Below are 14,375 nucleotides of genomic sequence, written 5' to 3'. Positions count from 1 at the left end.
GAAATATGGTAATATTTTGGTCCACCTTCCGATGAGCCCAATGTCACCAGTATTATAGGGCTAGTATAATCAGTTGGCATAGCTAAAATTGCCTTCAAAAATAAGTGGTTTGCTTTTTCCTTCTTTCTTCTATAAATTTCTGTCACAGTTCCAAATATCATCCAAAATTAAATCAGAGTCCAAGGCTGTATAGGGGCCACTTACAGTATTTAGTGCATTGGAAGGGGTACCCTTTATCTGAAGCTACTTGGGTGAAAAGCTGAAACCTAAAAGTGGAGAAGTTAGTAAAACAATTCCATTATAAGTTTCCTGATAAGCCAAAGGGTCCCCCTGGAGAGGCAGGGGGAGAGGTGGTTAATTTTGTTATGTTAACCCTTATGTTATTCTCTTTCGAGAAACGTTTTTCTTCTGAGGAGAGGCCGCCTGTCAGGCCTGCAGCCGGTTCCTTTTAGGATCTTTGGCCTGTCACACTAATATTCTTTTCTACTATGCTTTTCATTAGTGGGAAATTGGGGGGGGGGTAGTAAGGAGTAGAATGTGTTGTTGTCAAAGTTAAAAAAAATCCTTTCTAGAAACCAAAGTCATCTTTTGTTCTCTACACCTCTGAGCCTGACCGGAACTGGATGGGTGGAACTGCCAGCATGGCAGTGGAAGATTGGACCATGTGATGGACTTGTGAGTGTGGGGGCAAGATCCCGAACTTTTAACTGAGTGGGAAAGCCCGGGAAGCTTTCAGATTTGGGTTTTCACAGATGTGCCAACATGTCTCTGTTAATAAATTGGAACTTTGAGGAATACTTTGCCTTGGACTCTGATTTAATTTTGGATGATATTTGGAACCCTGACAATTTCATTATTTCTCAAATGTTTGTATCATGTACAGGATCATCTTATGCATGCACCCTTTGTTTCTTCCAGGAAATCTCAGTAAACTGTAGATTTCATATTCAATAGTCTACGCAACACTCATTTTGCAAATATGACAAACATGCAAATAATTCAGTTTCAAGGTTTATTCTTATTTTGCTTTTAACAAACATTTTAGTATGAAGGCATTGTTTGTTAGAATTTTTAGTTAGGCATGGCATAGACAAAAGGAAAAAAAAAACAGATTCATCAGCAAGTCCAGCATTTAAATGACAGATTAACAAAAGAGCCTCATATTAACCCTATGTAGAAGTCTGTATTATGTCTTAGAAGATATTTTGCAAGCAATGTACTAACTACAGTTATTTGCATTGAAGTAAAAACGTATTTTTGATCAAGAAAATTACATTTTTCCTGACTTTCTTTATATCACAAATGTCACAAAAAACCCTATTTCCCAAGAAAATATATCCAATGTATTTGGCTAACTTTGTCATTTTAAAAGCAAAGCAGACATGCGCTGCATATAGAGACAATGTGTTTTGTTCAAATCAAGTGTGTAGACTGAACAATGTTAATTCATAAAAGAGAGGGGGGAGTCATTGTTTGGGAGAAGAAATACAATTAGCTGCATTGAACAATATATTGCCTAATATTAATTGAAAATAATCAGTTGCCTGCTCTGTATGTTTTTATGAAAAAGAGGTGAGTCTGTTACCAGAAGAATTGCTACAGCAGAACATCAATGTAGAAAGAGGACATTAAACACAGGTATCTCAAAATAATGCAAAGTTTCCCCTGTGGGGGCAGACCTTTCATCTCAATGCTCAAAGCATTGTGAAAGTGGCTGTGCAGGACAGGTGGAGAGTTTGTACTCTTTAACCGCCTGTAAATTTGTGTTGTTAATATAAAAATCCACATTATTCAGAATGTACTGTCCAGGCATATATAAATGGTAACAAAACTGATTCTAATTGCTTTTAGAGTGAGTCTGGGTAGGACTAGTCAAGAAGAAGTTAAGTGAATAGTACCGTATTATTATCTATCTGGTTGGTTGTATGCAAGCAACCTTCTCCAAGCCTAGACTTCTGAGTGAGAAAAGTAATAATTTATATAGTCATGTTGGAAATCAGACAATTGAGATGTTATCGGACCTTTTCACCTTCATAGTCCAAGAGTCCTCTCTTTACTTCATTCTTGGTGATAGCATAGTGAGGCAAAGCATTTAGATCCAAGGGAAGCATCACTTTCAATGAGAACCAAAATGAAAATGTTAAGAACAGTGAAGAAGTCAGAAAAGACGGCTATGATCGGATATAGGAAAATGTCTACTGATCAGAATATTTTGCTCACACATTTTTTTTCTGAGATCATTCAAATTTAGTCAAAGTTTCAGTTGCTTTCTGTGCTTATTTCTCTAACTCTCTTCTTGCTTCATTAATACCCTCCTTTTTGCTCCTTTCTAAAACTTAAATACAACAATGCTTAAGGAGATTGGGGAGCGAAAAGGCAAATTATGATGATGTATTATCAGACCACATTTTAATTTTTAGGAATAAGTAATATCTTTCAGTTGGTGTCATCTCCAAGAACAGACGAAAAAATATTAATACATTCCTTGCATTTTTTTGGAGGGGGAGGGAGGAAACCTTTAGAGTTGGTCCATATTCCTTGTAGACCTCAAAATTTTAGGGTTGGGAGAAATAATCTGCCTGGAATGATGGAGATTTACTGCCACCCAATGCAGATAAATACCCAGTAAAAAGAGCCAGTGATCAACTCAGTAGGAAAAAACTACCTATCTCAGTACAGTCCACTTAAAGTAGGGGATCAATTCGAGGACTTGCTGTGCATCCTTTATGTGCAAATAGCCAAAGGCACATTTGCTAAAGAACATCCATTATCTGAAAAAAGCGGACCCTGCACTTGCAAGAAAAAAAGAAAAGGAAGGAAAAAACAACTCCCTATTGTCTAATAGATGATAGAAACAGAAGGAGGATAGCCAAACCCCCAACCTCCTGTTTTAAGGGTTTCTCTAGTATCTAATGCTCAAACAAGTTCAACTCAGAATCCATAAGCTTGTTCCCATGTAGCACAAGTTGCAAGAAAACAAGAATTTAATTAATGCACATATGGTTTACCTAACTACACACAGGCCCTATGAGAACATCATGAACTCAGTCTGAAACCCGTCTGTTGTATTCACGCATTTCAATGCAAGTAAGCCCCCTCAACCCAGGGAGGCATAGTTAGCAGGAATAACCTTGCCACTTTCCTGTTTGAAGTGTTTAATCTTGGCTTCATGCTTTGCTATCGCACCCCAAAGCAGGGTGTTCTGGGCACAGATGTGAACCGGTGAAGAAAGTGATTTGAACTACCCAAATATATTTATTGGGATTACAGGGCCATTAGGTCTCTGTAACTGTTTACTTCTTGGAACACAATTCTAAAGGCAAACTTTTGCTGCAATGTTTATTTTAGAAATCCTTATAGATTGTACCAGATTGGAGTGGGAGTCTCACAGAGATATAAACATTACAAGGTGGCCAGAATTTTCTATTTCTCTCTTCTGCCACCAACAGAGGTTGCCCCCCCTTTACTCTAGCAGCAATTTGGGGCCTCTTTCTTGGCATTCCCGGGAGCAACCATGTGACCATGCAACATTTTATGACCGTGTCTCATAAAATTCCAGAAGTGGGATAGAAAAGTCTTCTTCACTTCAAAGTGCTCAGTGATGCCGAAAGCATGCCTGAAGTATTAAAAGATCAAAACAAGCTAGAAAAGACCTCTTGGCCACCTTGTAAAGTTTATACAAGCTCAATACTTCTGTCTCGCCTTGCAATATTTTTTTTTTGATAAAATAATGAAGGATTTCTTTCCCAAATTTGCATGCAGAGGAATCCAGACTACAATTTTAAACCCCACCATCACGTACCACGTATTGCAGTCAATTTTATTTTTAAAAAAATCTCTTTCTATGCATGAGTCCAATTGGGCAAGGAGAGCCCTGCAATAAAGGTTGCCTCACTTGTTTTGATTTTGTTGCTTTTGTTGAATTGTAATAATGCATGTTGGATGTCTAACTAAGTCTTTGAATCACAGTAAACTGAAACAGAAAGGACAGCTCAGTGGCAATGTGAACTAGAGGGAAATAGGGACAGTCAAGCAGGAAGGGAGAAGAAATGAGGCACATGTGCTCCATGGATAAAAGGGGGACTAAATATACATTCTTAGTAAGCGTATCAAAAATATCAGATGGTACTGATATAAGTGTAACCAAACATTTTATATATTTCATTGAAATCTAAATTCATATTAATCTGGATGATACTGTGCTTATGTGGTAACCAAAAGGAATCTTCTAGATCACCAATGTAATGAATGGTTCAAAAAGAGAAGAGGAATTAATAGTTGAAAGTATCATATTTTTAGAACGTGGTGGTTTTTGAATACATAAATATTGCTTATAAGGCAAGAAAGCTGTAAGTATCTATTTGAAACCAATTTTCATTTTTTTGATCTTTCTACAAATTACATATCATGAACCAATTCATATTTGGGTATGCTAGTGTAAGCATAAACAATGGTTACTATTTATCTGAGATTTGTGTTGGAGATATTTACAAATAAGCCAAGGCTGGTAAATTTCAGCTTCCTTTCATGTGCGTACACCTTTGTTATATTTGAAATTGTTTTTAAAAGTTTGAAAGATGGTACATATGCATAATTACGCAAAGCCAGCATCTCATAACACAGAAAAACCTTCCTGTAATTGTTTTTAACAGCAGTTGGAAACTAGTTTACAGAATATCAAGCCTTGGACCCATGCTGAGTGTTCTTTCAATCTTGCAAGTAGGGTATCAGTTTAATTTACAATGTAGTTGAAAAATGAATGTAAAATTTTGTTTTTTTTTCATTTGAGCCCAGCATTTGCTAGCAAAACAGATGACATATGGTACAACATTCATCACCAATATCTGTTAATTGCATTTTATGTATTTAAAAAGTGTGCCTATGCAGTTGAAAATATAACAAGAGTAGGCATGAAATTGTTAAAGCCCAAGTCATATTATACCATGTGCGAGATAAAGAGTGTCTGCAAAACCTCTTACCCAGAGGGCACTGGAATTAATAGGTACTTTAGACATGTCCAAATACTCCAGAGGTGCTCACCTATTAGTCGGCAATGCAATACTGAGCTGTGGAGAAATACCACTAGGATAGATAAAAGGTTTCATGCCATGAGTAGATTTGCAAGGAATTGGCTAATTGGGGATATCGTTTGTCCTATTTAAAAAATCTAACCCATTAGACATACTCCACATCTTGGGGTACTTACAAGGAGGAAAAAGAAATCCATGTCCTGGTTTTGGGGGGGCAAAGAAAGTTATTCTCCTGAACATGGATGATCCTTTCTTCAAGACTGTGACTCTTATTCATTGAGAGATGTATTTTCCATAACACATGTTTGCATTCTGTCTGTGGACAACGTAGTTATTCTCCTGGGTCTGAGTTAAAAACAGTCTGAGGGCTAATTCAAATGTCATTAGCTCTGATCTGGAGATGGCTGAATAGCACTTTGTGTGAGGGCAACTCTGTGCAGGAGTTATAATCTATATTTAGTTTGATTATGGACAATCTCCATTTGGAATTGCCTTTCAGCCTCTAGTTTGCATAGAGAATCTCTGCATGGGGTATCAGCCATGTGACTGGAATTACTTTTGCCAGTCCCCGATGGAAAGGTTGTAATTTTGACATTAGTAACCCTCAAAACTTTATTCACAGTAACATGCCTATTCACCCTTAATTCTTGTAGTTATACTAGCTTTAGGAAAAGTCAACCAAGCTGAAATGTTTATGTGCTAGCATTGGCAAGTTGACTTTACCCACAGATCAAAGGATACTGGTACTGCCAGCATCTTAACTTGATGGGAGTAATGACAGATGTAAGTGCTTTGTGAACACTCCAAAGAAATCCTCAGACTCTTGAAGGACAATGCTTAAAACATCCTTTGCCTATGTTGCCTTGAAGAGGAATTGCAACTGAGCGAGAGTACTTAGAAGCTAAGAATATATACGCAGAAGAATGGGGCCTTAAAATTTCAAAAGGAAAGGCAGAACAGATAGGAATGAGGCAAAGAAATCTAAACCAAGACTCTACAACCCATAGTAGAAAAGCATCATGTCATCTACCAAACCAACTGAACAAAAGAAGAGAAACAAATATAAAGAATCAGTCAAATCCCTTAATTGCCCTGCCCTCCCCTCCCCCACCCTATTTTGCACTCCATGGTTTGCTGCTGTCTGTTAGTCAGAATGTCATCACATAATGCACTAGTGACTGCAGATCTTCGGTCACTTCCTGCTTTCTTCTGTCGTCATGGTCTTCTGGAGAGGGAGAGAGAAAAAAGGAGCCGATGGTGTAAACATTATCTAGAACATTTTTCACTGCAGAGGGAATAACAAAGGTATCTCGATTGTATTCTCCTTGTTTCTGGGTTTTCTAGTAGGAGATGACCATGCTGAGCCTAAAGTCCCTCCATGCCTGGAAGAGATCTAAGTCCAGCCCACCTTGAATGCCTTCTTAATTCCCACTCATCTTCCTTGACTGTTAGTAGCTCAGATTTTTGTAGAGAGCTTAATCTTGCAATAAATCTTTAAATTTGAACTATCCAAATGTCCTGATTTCCCCAGCACTTGACATTTTCTGAGATTTCCATTTTTAGGGAACATGTGCAGAAAATGCTGTGTGTTGTTGTTGTTGTTATTATTATTATTATTATTATTATTATTATTAACTTTATTGGATTCTGTGCATTCTGCTTCAACAATATTCGTTAATTTGGAGAATTTTAAGACTTGGGAAATTGAGCATGAATGCTTTGTCATAGGTTTTCCAATTTTAAAGTGGACATGTCTGTATGTACATAATAAAAATATTCATGAAAAACAAAACCAGAGGCCAAATCTTTGAAAAAATATCAGTGAAAAACATGTTCCCCAGTGTCAGGTGAACTTCATATCAAAGCAGAGGTAGGGAAGCATTTCAGATTTGGACATTTCTACAAGTAATCAGGAGGAGTTATTAAGAAGTGATATGTCTGTAAAATAATATGTTATATGCTTATATTCCTTAAAGGTAATAACAATAGCAATAGCATTTAGACTCATATACCAGCCCTCTAAGCAGTTTACAGAGTCAGCCTATTGCCCCCAACAATCTGGCTCCTCATTTTACCCATCTCGGAAGAATGGAAGACTGAGTCACCTTTAATATAAGTTTGTTTATTGTACAAGATATATAAATGATTAATAACTATGGCCAACTATCAATTGAATATGGATTTATTCTTCAGAATGTAATTATTTAACTAATGAGCTTGGAATCATGTAAGAAGCCCTACTTCATCTTTCAATCATTTGCTTTCATAAAGATTGTCCAACTTGCATAACAGAAAACCATGTTCTACATCTGGAACATATGCTACTTTCCTCAGCTTTTCTATGAAGAAAGGGAGCCAGATCAAATAGCTCATATTAAAATGAAAGAAAAAGAAAGGAAGGAAGGAAGGAGGGAGGGAGGGAGGGAAGGAAGGAGGGAGGGAAGGAGGAAGGAAGGGCTTTCCTACCCTTTCTGATGAATGCCAGCTAAGTAGATGGAACAGTGGGACATCAGTTCAAAACTGTGAGTAATTAATTGCAATCAGGATTGCAATTCATTTATAAATATAGATATTTATGGATGTAGGTGTTCATCTTACCATAAGACAAGAATGGTACGGTGGCAAAACTCAGGTAGCTAACTCAGCATTTAAAAAAACACACACCTTATTTGATATCTAAAGTTAAAACCACTGGGATTATCATGCAATATTGAGATGCATTCTGAGGAATATTGCGGCAGAAGCCACAGTCTTTCTTCCCCTAATCACAGAGGAATTAAAATTTAATTCATACATCTAAAGTAATATTTAGCAGCTTTTAATAATCTAAGAAAAAAATGATTGTGTACTGTGTCTTACAACTGATGTAACAATTTTTTATGGTAGAAAGTCTTTTAGTGCCTTTGCCCAGAGTAACAGGTACAGTACTCTTTTGATACATCTGAAAGTTTCTAGCAGCCAAAAGTTTAAATGTTTAAGGTTGGGAGGGAGCTAAGGAGGGAGAAATCTGCTAAGCATCACATAATAATATATAAATGTTAATTAGAGGAGGGTTTTTAAATGGCTGATCCAATTAGTGTCTGCTTAAAGTTCCCTGAATGCAGAGAAAAGCTTTTTGATCAAGGCGATAACATCAGACTCTGTGAAAGGTCTCGGAATGAAAGAGATTCTTTGTTCTGACACTTTCCCATCTTTTTGGGCGCCCCCCTCCCCCTCCCAATCAGATCTGATGTCATACCTGAAAGCAAGAAGAAGTCCTTCATCTCCCTCTCTTCCCCCACCTCCCCTTTCTTTCCCATGTCATTATCTTTTTTTATATAACTGGTAAGCAATTACACTGCTTCATATCCTGCTATCTACCTTTCTTCTCCCACTGCATTGGTTGAATCTCGGTAATTATCCATATTACCTCTGTATTTCCCCACGGTCTTGTTTTATGTAAATTTACCAAGAGTCGCATCCAGTCGCTTCCGCTGTGCCAGCAGAAGATGCCTATCGGGGGATGAGGACATGGATGTATTTGTTCTTGGTTTACGATTGTAGAGCAAAGTTCCACGTGATATTTTGTGCAGAGAAACATAAGGATAAAACTCTGCCATTACAACTCTAAAAAATGAATAGCTAAGAACCTTCTAGCACAAGAGTGATCCTTGGAATCTTCTTTAAACCAGGAGTGAAATGCTACCAGTTTGGACTGGTTCGCCCAAACTGGTAGTAAAAAAATGCTACTGGTTCGGGCGAACCGGCAGTTCCAACTATCAGCTGTGCGACAATCAGCTGTGTCTTGGAATTTTTATTCGCTAGAAAACAGGAAATCCTTTGCAGACTCAGAAAAGACTTCTTAATCCTCATTTTTCAATGCTGCATAGTAGCGCTTGTGGTACGCATGCACGCATAGTGGACATGCAAAGTGCACACCCAGCAGTGGTGGGATACAACCAGCACGTCCTGGTACGGGCGTACCGGTGCCTGCTGGGAGCACCAGGTACCATTCTGGTGCTTCAGAGGGCGCACCCACTCTCCTGCACTCCTTATCTGTATTTGAGCTGTTCGGGGCTTCCACGCACATGCATGGAGTGTACGGCACCTGTGCAATGCTCCAATGAGCAGCTGGAGCATCGAAGAGGTGTTGTGGGCAGTAAGTACGGCATTCATGTGGTGGACGCCTAGCCCCGTTGCACCGTACCAGTTGCACCGGGATCCGGAACCCACCACTGACACGCAGCAAACCAGTAGAAAAGCGAACCGGTAGCAGACTTCAGAGCATTTCAACCTTGGTTTAAACCCAGAGTTTTTCAAAGGCATGATGGCTGAGCAACACTGGGCAAGTTCCACCCAACTGCAGCTACCCTGCGAGCAGAAGATGCTTATTCTGGTACACTTTAAGTTCTTTCCTTCTGCAGTCCTGTATAGTCCTTCACTCTGCACCAAAGCATCACTAGATAGATTGATACTCAACAGTAGCATACATGGACAATTTTTAAAGACATTTTGAGGAAAGGTTGCATCCCAACTTTGCTTTTTCTCCCCATTTGGTTGTGTGTAGACATTTGACCATTGATGAATGTGACCCACTATATTATAGTTTGTTATCTACCATCTCCCTTTCTCTCTCATCTATCATTTATCATTGCACATACATACATTCTTAAATTAGCTTTCCTTTAAGAAAAATCTACACACGGTTGATAACATAACATAAAATATGGATGCTACCATAATCATAGCCAGACATTATATTAAGTCTTAAGACTGCAGGTTTCCATAAAGGCACCTGAAAGTAAATCAGTAATTGAGTGAAGCTTCCACTCCTATAGATAAGGATTGGTATGTAAGGCAATTTTCGCTTGCTATTTGGCAGTAAGAAATCAGTTTTCATTATAATCTCTGTCAGTTTTGAGTACAGTGATATTTCAAACCCTAAATATATCCTCCCCTTCATAATATATACTTGAGATAGTGAGGTACAGGAGCAGAGTAAAGATGAAATTTACTCTTTCATCTTTAGAAGCCCCAAATGAAGGCTTTCATCTTCAGCAACTCAGAGTTTCAGGCCTTCCTTCTCAGAGCGCCTTGCAAAAACCCAACTGGGTTAGTTAGGACAGCGATCAACAAGTTATTACTGGTGGCACTACTTTATTTCGTATAAAACCTCCCAGCCCACCAATCTGGGAATTTGGAAAAGCTGCCCTAAATCTTCCAGTTGTAGAATATGGATTTAGAATAGAATAACAGAGTTGGAAGGGACCTTGGAGGTCTTCCAGTCAAACCCGCTGCTTAGGCAGGAAACTCTACACCACTTCAGACAAATGGTTATCCAGCATCTTCTTAAAAACTTCCAGGGTTGGAGCATTCACAACTTCTGGAGGGAAATTGTTCCACTGATTAATTGTTCTAACTGTCAGGAAATTTCTCCTTAGTTGCTTCTCTCCTTGATTTGTTTCCATCCATTTCTTCTTGTTCTACCCTTGGAGAATAGTTTGATTCCCTCTTGTTTGTGGCAGCCCCTGAGATATCGGAACACTGCTAGCATGTCACCCCTAGTCCTTCTATTCATTAAACTAGACATACCCAGTTTCTGCAACCGTTCTTCATATATTTTAGTCTCCAGTCCCCTAATGATCTTTGTTGCTCTTCTCTGCGCTCTTTCTAGAGTCTCCACATCTATTTTACATCATGGCAACCAAAACTGAATGCAGTAATTCCAAGTGTGGTGTATGCATTACTTCACCCCAAACCACCAAAGAAGAAAGATAGCGTTTCCATTCAGATAAAAACAATTTATAGAAACCAATTATATTTTTCTCACCAGTGGAGGTAATAAACTTTGAAACTATGTCTAAAATGTCAAGCACATGGCAGCTTAATTTTTTAGTAATGCTGGAGTAAGGAGGGAGGGAAGGAGAGAGAGAGAAAGAAAGCATGAATTAGACTGTGACACAGAAGAGAAGAATTTCAAATGCAGCATTTTAATTTGGTGTGTCCTTTTTTTTTCCCTTGACAACTTTTTAAATGGAGGCTGTTGCAGCTCGTATTTCTCTCTCCCATCTGCAGCATTGCAGTATATTGTCAATATGCTGGCAAGGACAAAGAGGTACACACAGTAATAAGACATTTTAAAATCTCTGTGACAGAACTGCCACTGTTACAAAGCTTCTATATTTGGTTTGGAGAGACATGAAATCCCATTATAGGTGTAAATAGCTCATCTTGGTGGTATATGATACCGGCATCAAGTAATCAGCACTGGAAAAGAAATGAAATGTATTTGTGATTCTGTTTGATCTATCTTGGGTAGGGATTTCAGAATTGGATTTTATAATTAGGATGTGACAGGGAATTGGGTTTTTTCAGGTCTTGGTTTCTGTCTACCAAGGAATCAAGCTCCTTATGTCTATGACCATATTGGTGTGTTCTCTTTCATTTCTCATGTAATCAAACTCTGCAATTGCTTATAAGGTCAGTTTCTATGGAGCAGAATAGTTCAGTACTTAGAAGTGGCATTTGGCAATGTTCAGCCAAGGGCATGAAATTCTCAGAACATATATCGATCGCTTCTGGAATATAGATTTCAAAGAGCCAGGCCTAATTCCAGCCAGTAAAAATGGCTGATTTTCTATAGTTCTATAGTAGAATCAGTGATCGCTAGTCATCTCCTGCCCCAACACCTGCTATAGACCACATCAGATATTATAAGGATCAGATATAGAAAATGTAGCACTTATTTGTGCACAGGAAGGGGATGTTCTCTGTTGGCTGTTGACAGAATTGGTAAGACTAAGCCTTCTGCAGTTTGGCTCCCTCTATTCCTCCTTCCTCATTAACCTCTTGGCAATTGGGCCTGGTTGAAAAAGGAAGCAAGAGACTTCATGTTCTCATCTGCAGACAATCCTTGACCTCATCAAGTGACTACTATTTGAAGAAAATACTGTCAGTCCATTTTTCGAGTTGAGTCGTGAAAATAAGCACTCTGGACAATGCACTTGAGATGGAGAATGGTTTCTTTGACAGCATAATGGACTGTAAAGTTCTCAAAGGTGCCCGCAAAATCAGAACATTGAGAACAGTAATGTTTATAATGAAAGTAGGCTTTGATTGTAGGGTGTGTTGATATGTTGATCTCACATGTTTTTGCCCTGAGGGTGGTGTGAAGCAGAGGTGGGTTCTTACCAGTTCGCACCTATTCGGTGGAACCGGTTCGTCAAATCTACCGAACCGGTTAGAAGAGGTTCCACCAGTGGATCCGGAAAGCAGGCCACACCTACAGAAGAGGTTCCAATTTTTTTTGAAACCCACCACTGGTCCTTGGATATGATTATTCTACATTATCATGCTCATATTTATAAAACTCAGTGCCTCTGTGAAAGGTAAGGATGACTACTGCGTTTGTGATGCAATCAGAACATTGTGTGTGTTGAAGTTGTTTTAACGCAAATCAAAGATGCCTTGTTTTAAAAAACAAGTTTACATCATATTCTTATGGATGCCAGTGCTGTGTGTGAGGTAATTTAAGGTGGTTCTGACAAGTGTCATCGGCATCTTCATATCCAGTCACATGGGCGGCAAGTCACTCCCATCCAGTCACATGGGTGGCAAGCCACTCCCACAAAAGAGGCCACACCCACAGAGTAGGTTCGAACAATTTTTGAAACCCACCACTGGTGTGAAGGGTTTGGGAGGGCTAATCTTTTCTAAATGTGGAATCTTCTGTAGGTGTGGGATTTTCATGAGGGGTCTGGTGTTGAAGATCTGGGGAGGGGAGTATTGTGAGATAGGAGGTTTCCATATCATGATTTATGGGATCTTGCTTCCTGATTGATTTGCCGGTATCAGCTGACTGTGCATTGTCAATTTCAATTTTAAAAGGGTTTAAGATATTTTTATAACCTTGCACGTAGGTCAGGGAAGACTTTTGTCTGTGGAATGTGTGGAAGGGGGGTATTTCTAGTGTATTTTTTTGGCTAGCAAGGGTGTCATAGAGATTTTTTTTTTTACCTTTCAACACTGAATTTGGGAATTCAAGTCAGATTCATATTTTTAGGCATATTTTGTTTTGCATAGAGATTCCATTAGTTTTCCCAGCTATAACATCCATAAAAATATTACATGTGGAACAGCTGCAATAAAATGGCATGGGGTCTCCAGCTTGAGCAAGACTCTTCCAACTCTGTTATTCTGTATTTTATAAAAAAACTATAGCATATAATGGAAAGGAAAGATGAATTAACTTACCCTGAGGTTAATTTTCTGTCTGTGATTGTGTAGGCTCTTCTAGGTTTTCAACTTGACTATTCATTTCAACTGAAAACAAAACAGTAAGGTTATTTTTCCGCATTCTTTTTCAGGTCGGCATTCTTTCTGAAATTCAATAATCAAGTTGCTGAATTATTTCATTAACTGCATTAGAAGATGTCCAAATCACACTAAAGAAAAATTAATTTGACTGGCTCATTTTAAAAGAAACATTGAAATCATTAATATGAATTTGGGAATCTTTGGACCTGATTTGAAATTTTAGTGTCATTTTAACATTAGCATTGTATGTAGTAAGTAGCATTGCAATTTTTTATTACGGTATATGCCCTAATAAGATTGTAAACATCTGACAGTTCCTCATCCTAGATCACAGCAAGATTACCTGAGAATTAACATATATGAATTATGGTTGGTCACACTTAGCCAGATATCTAGACTGGATTTGGCATTTTTATCCACCTATAAAGGTCCTGGGATAGGTACATATATTATTGTTTGATTGTGTTGAAGTATCTTCTCATGATGTGACCTGTTCCAAATAAAACTGCCTTTTGAAAGTGGCTGATGGTGATTTTATCACTGCCAACTGGGTTCAAGTTGTGCTCCAGTTTTTTTGGGATTGTACCTAAGGCACTTATCACTATTGCTGCAATCTCTGATTTCTTTTGCACAATCTTTGTGTTTCTATTTTTCAAATCTTTCTATTTTGTGATTTTTCCAGTTCTTTCTCTTTCTCTGGAGACATTAAACTTTCTCTAGTTTAATTATTCTCACAACAGCAGAAAACCACAATTACTAGTTCTTTAGCTGGTATTGATCTTCATACGCTTTGGGTTCTTTCCCAAAGTGCATGAAGTACACTTGGGAAGTGTTCTTCCCAAAGGAGCTAGGATGTTGAAATGTATCGGCAAAGTGTATGTGTGCATAAAAGCAGTGTGGCCTTTTGCAATTGAGAGATAGACATTTTTGTTAATCCACAGAGTTTCTATTGCTGTTCAAGATTTTTTGGTATGGCATCCAGTGTGCCAATAACCATTGAGAGCATCAAGGCTATGACATAATGTTTTGATTTTCAGATTTTGATACTTT

At 38.3% G+C, this 14,375-nt stretch overlaps 1 protein-coding gene across 1 annotated transcript in view; it reads right to left on the bottom strand.

Annotated features, from left to right (window-relative positions):
- Positions 1 to 998: 998 nt before the first annotated feature.
- Positions 999 to 14,375, bottom strand: part of MACROD2 (mono-ADP ribosylhydrolase 2) — a 1,066,625-nt gene continuing 1,053,248 nt past the window's right edge. Inside the window, exons 17-18 of the mRNA XM_032212948.1 lie at positions 13,263 to 13,331; positions 999 to 6,255 (exon numbers count right to left, since the gene is read on the bottom strand). Coding sequence (XP_032068839.1) covers positions 13,270 to 13,331 — 62 coding nt within the window. The 3' untranslated portion in view covers positions 999 to 6,255; positions 13,263 to 13,269. The remainder of the gene's footprint in view (positions 6,256 to 13,262; positions 13,332 to 14,375) is intronic.

This window comes from Thamnophis elegans, chromosome 3 (genome assembly GCF_009769535.1).
Source record: "Thamnophis elegans isolate rThaEle1 chromosome 3, rThaEle1.pri, whole genome shotgun sequence".
NCBI classification, from domain to species: Eukaryota; Metazoa; Chordata; class Lepidosauria; order Squamata; family Colubridae; genus Thamnophis; species Thamnophis elegans.
This window is presented reverse-complemented; position numbering and strand designations above follow the sequence as displayed.